Genomic DNA, 4,146 nt, shown 5'->3' on the forward strand with positions numbered 1-4,146 from the left:
AAACAGTTATAAAATAGTTACATATTTTAACATTATTATTGTTATAAACGTAGCCTAATTCTAATTAGTCTGAGAATAATCTTCAATTTAATCTCATGCAAATTATATAATTATCGTTTAAATTTTCTGCTTGTACATAAAATAAAAAAATGAACGTCGTGAATACCTAAACAATCCCACGCACTCACAGAAATGCGTGAGATTTTGTCCAAATTTCTTGACCCAGTTTGGCTCGGCAAAAGGGCGTGTCACTAGTCCGTTCACTGCACGTGCTGCGGGCACGAAAGTGTAACAATATCTAGACAATACGACCAGGGGCAACGGCTATAAGCTAAAAAACTGCGCTGCAACTTCTCCACGCGACAAAATTTCTTCTCGCTTCGAATCACCGACATGTGGAACACCGTCCCAGATGACATCGTTTGTGCATCAAGTATGAACGTGTTCAAGAACAGACTAGATAAAGCTATGGAAAAATATATGCTCAGACTTGAAATGCCTAACACCATATCGAACCCGGTGGAAGTCTTGTAGCTATTTCAAACTATCGTCAATCTTGAGAAGATCCGGTCAAATGACACGAGTTTAGATCTTCTGTGAACAAGGCACGAAAAGTACAAGAATCGGCGACAGGCCACATCAGGCCTACACTCCAGCGCCGACATCACTATGTTATGTTATATGCACAGCAGTTTATATAGCGGTTTCAGTGTTCATTAGGCCGTTGGTCCGTCGCCGATTTTTAACATTACAGAACATTCACAGAATGTGGCGGTCTCTAACTCTCAACTCGCTCTTCTAATTCTGCTGTACTTAACCGCCCGGCCTGCAGAACGTCATTAAACATGACGTTGTGTGGGCAGATGCAAGGTACAATGTAATCATTTAGGTCTGGTATGATTTATTTAACATATAAACCTTTCCCTGGGGAATCGAGAGCCCAATTCGAATTTTTTTCTTTGTTTATACATTTTCCTCAGCCGAAAAGATGTACACTTACTTTTAACAAAATTTTACGTGAAAATAAGAACCAAATATTCAAAATAACAAACTTTTTAAACTAAAAATTTCAATTGTTCAAGCGAGCCAAATAACTGAATCGGGTTCAAGGAGAAGTAAAGTTCAATAAATGTACTGGAATGTTCATGCAATAAACTTTGACTTTGACTTTGACAATACGATTTAAGGTCCCTGACGGTCCTGTTCATCGGTCGACAACAATTTTTATCAGCACCGCGCCCGTCGCAGTGTCTGTTCCAAGATGATCGAAGCCTCATCACTCGTAGCATGAAGGGCTATACAGGGCCGGGTTGTCCCTCCAGAAACTGTCAAACCTGCTCTTGAAGCTGTTTACAGATGGTGCTGTTACGACTGACTCTGGCAGACTATTCCATGAGTTAATTACTCGCTGTGAAAAGAAGTTGCTCCTTACGCTGAGTCGGCATCTGCCTTTTGCGAGCTTCAGAGAGTGGCCTCTAGTATCCCTGTTGCTTGATAACTGGAACTTGGGCTTTAACACCCTGTACAGTCCATGTACGTACTTGTACGTATCGATAAGGTCACCCCGCAGGCGCCTATGCTCAAGACAGGGGAGACGCAACGCTTCCAGCCTGGCGGAGTATGGCAAATCTCTGATCGAAGAGAGGAGCTTGGTGCCCCGTCTCTGAACGTCTTCAATGTCAGCACATAGAGTCTTGTGAAACGGCTGCCAGGCAGAGTGTCCATATTCAACTAAGGGCCTCACAAGGCTCTTGTAAAGCTGAACAAACAAGTTTTCGTCGAGGAAGTCGAAATTACGCCGTATCACCCCCATCACCTGGTTTGCCTTTGACGTCACTCTTGCCACATGCTCCCCGAAATTCAGACTGCTGTCAACAAAGACCCCCAGGTCCCTTTCCACTTCGCTCTCCTGAAGCTGTACCGTGTACGACTTCCCATCCTTTGTTCCCTTCATGGTGTATTTTGCCTCAGATTTCTTACTCCCTAGTTTCAGAACGTGACATTTCTCCGGATGGAACCTGAGTAACCAATCATCTGACCACTCCTGCATTCTATTGAGATCATTCTGCAGTGTTTNGGGCTGGTAGTGCAGTGGCTGCGCTGCCAAGAGCTTGGCAGTCGGCGGTGGGGGCTGGTAGTGCAGTGGCTGCGCTGCCAAGAGCTTGGCAGTCGGCGGTGGGGGCTGGTAGTGCAGTGGCTGCGCTGCCAAGAGCTTGACAGTCGGCGGTGGGGGCTAGTAGTGCAGTGGCTGCGCTGCCAAGAGCTTGACAGTCGGAGCGATCGGTCAAAAATCCATGTGTTTTCTAAAATATCCCAATCCTCACCCTAATCGCAGCATGAATATTATTTCATATTATTATCATTTATTTCTATTATAATGAATATTTTCAACTCTTTAACCAAGCATTCCCATTTCTGGTATCGCTTTACGCTAAACTTCAGTCGATCTAATTTTGAACTCAAATTTCAGTGTTGCCAACAAGCCCAATAAAAGCTCTTACAAAATCAAACTTTTTTAATTTTTAACTCAAATTTCAGTGTTGCCAACAAGCCCAGAAAAGCTCTTACAAAAGCAAACTTTTTAATTTTGGACTCAAATTTCAGTGTTGCCAACAAGCCCAATAAAAGCTCTTACAAAAGCAAACTTTTTTAATTTTTAACTCGAATTTCAGTGTTGCCAACAAGTCCAGAAAAGCTCTTACAAAATCAAACCATTTTAATTTTGGACTCAAATTTCAGTGTTGCCAACAAGCCCAATAATAGCTCTTACAAAAGCATACTATTTCTCCCCACGTCCTCACAATGGGTCCTGAAAATGAAGACACGGAGGTTGTGGGTCGTCCAAACCCTTCATTTGGGCCTCACACACGCCCTTTGTCCTCACGGACGCCGTCCTTGTTCTGCCTGCTGGCGGTGGTGGTCTTGGTGGTCGGGCTTGTCCACGCCAGCGTCCTGACGGGCCCCAACGTCTGTTCCAAGATAGAAACGTAAGATAAACGCAAATCAATTTAATATTTCGCTCGCGCCTTGTCACTTTCTTAATTATTTTTCGGTTATCTCAAATGTTGACCATATTAAAGATACAGTTCATATAAACGTAATGTTAAGGTATATCCTAAATTTGTATCAGGTACACGACAACAGAAGAGATACCGTATCGGGAACCAGATGAGTCCTATGGAGGACTCGTCTTTATCATGTCGGGCACGCCTATTGTCGCCAGAAGGAAGTACAGGACCGGCAACCGGACCGAGGTGAGGGACGCCGGGGCTACCGGACCGAGGTTATATAGGGGCGCTGGGGCTACCGGACCGAGGTGAGGGTACCGAGATATTGGACTGAGGCGAGGGTACAGGGGTACCTCATTAAAATGCAGCACAACAGGTTACAACGAATGGGTTCGCAGCCGTAGGCCACTGTCAGGGCAGGCCTCCAAGACGGTTGCAGGAAGGAAGGACAAAAGCTTACAAGTTTCAAAACTTTACTAAGTAAAGGTATAATCTCCTAAAAGAACTTAAAGTTGATGGCACAAAGAATAGGCACCGTACGTGCCTACCTATTACGTTACGTTAAACTATATTCAAACTGTAAGCAAGTACGAGATAAACGGAACTAAGTTTAGGCTGCTTCAAGTCGGCTCCTCCTTATAGGTCATTCACGGACTGAAAACGCACACGCAGCGCCCAACTCAACTTGAGGTTTGCCAGCTCAAGAGTTGCCACGAACGCTGACGCGACGAAGCAGGCCCGCGTAGACTAGATAGCTCCAGCAAACTCGCAGAGAAATACAACAAGGGCTCCGGAGGTAACGTGGTCAGTGCTACCAAGCAGGCCCACCGGCGTACCTTAATTAAACAAAAGGGACATGGTCAATGTCAGGCTGTAGGTGCGGCAGCGCCAGGGCGTTTAAGAGAGCAGACCGTTGGGGCACGGACACCATTAACAAATAGAAACCTAAACATGGTTCTTCTAATAACGATGAAATACTAAACAGTCTTTTACCGAGCATGACTTTCCGTAAGTCACACACGTTGATCGTTGGTGATTTTAATCATCCAGAGCTAGACTGGATAGATGGATCCTCTCCAAGGGAAGAGAATCACCCAGCATCCTTGTTCATGGAGTCAGTAAGAGACTCCTTCCTAGT

The 4,146-nt window shown here is 44.8% G+C and overlaps 1 protein-coding gene across 1 annotated transcript in view; it reads left to right on the forward strand.

The window, feature by feature from the left end:
- Nucleotides 1–2,802: 2,802 nt before the first annotated feature.
- LOC125179079 (alkaline phosphatase-like) overlaps nucleotides 2,803–4,146 on the forward strand; it is a gene marked incomplete at its 3' end in the record, with an annotated part of 13,553 nt that continues 12,209 nt past the window's right edge. Inside the window, exons 1-2 of the mRNA XM_047884227.1 lie at nucleotides 2,803–2,987; nucleotides 3,131–3,254. Of these exons, the coding sequence (XP_047740183.1) occupies nucleotides 2,803–2,987; nucleotides 3,131–3,254 (309 nt within the window). The remainder of the gene's footprint in view (nucleotides 2,988–3,130; nucleotides 3,255–4,146) is intronic.

The sequence above is a fragment of the Hyalella azteca genome, unplaced genomic scaffold (assembly GCF_000764305.2).
Source record: "Hyalella azteca isolate HAZT.00-mixed unplaced genomic scaffold, Hazt_2.0.2 contig14920, whole genome shotgun sequence".
Classification (NCBI taxonomy): domain Eukaryota; kingdom Metazoa; phylum Arthropoda; class Malacostraca; order Amphipoda; family Hyalellidae; genus Hyalella; species Hyalella azteca.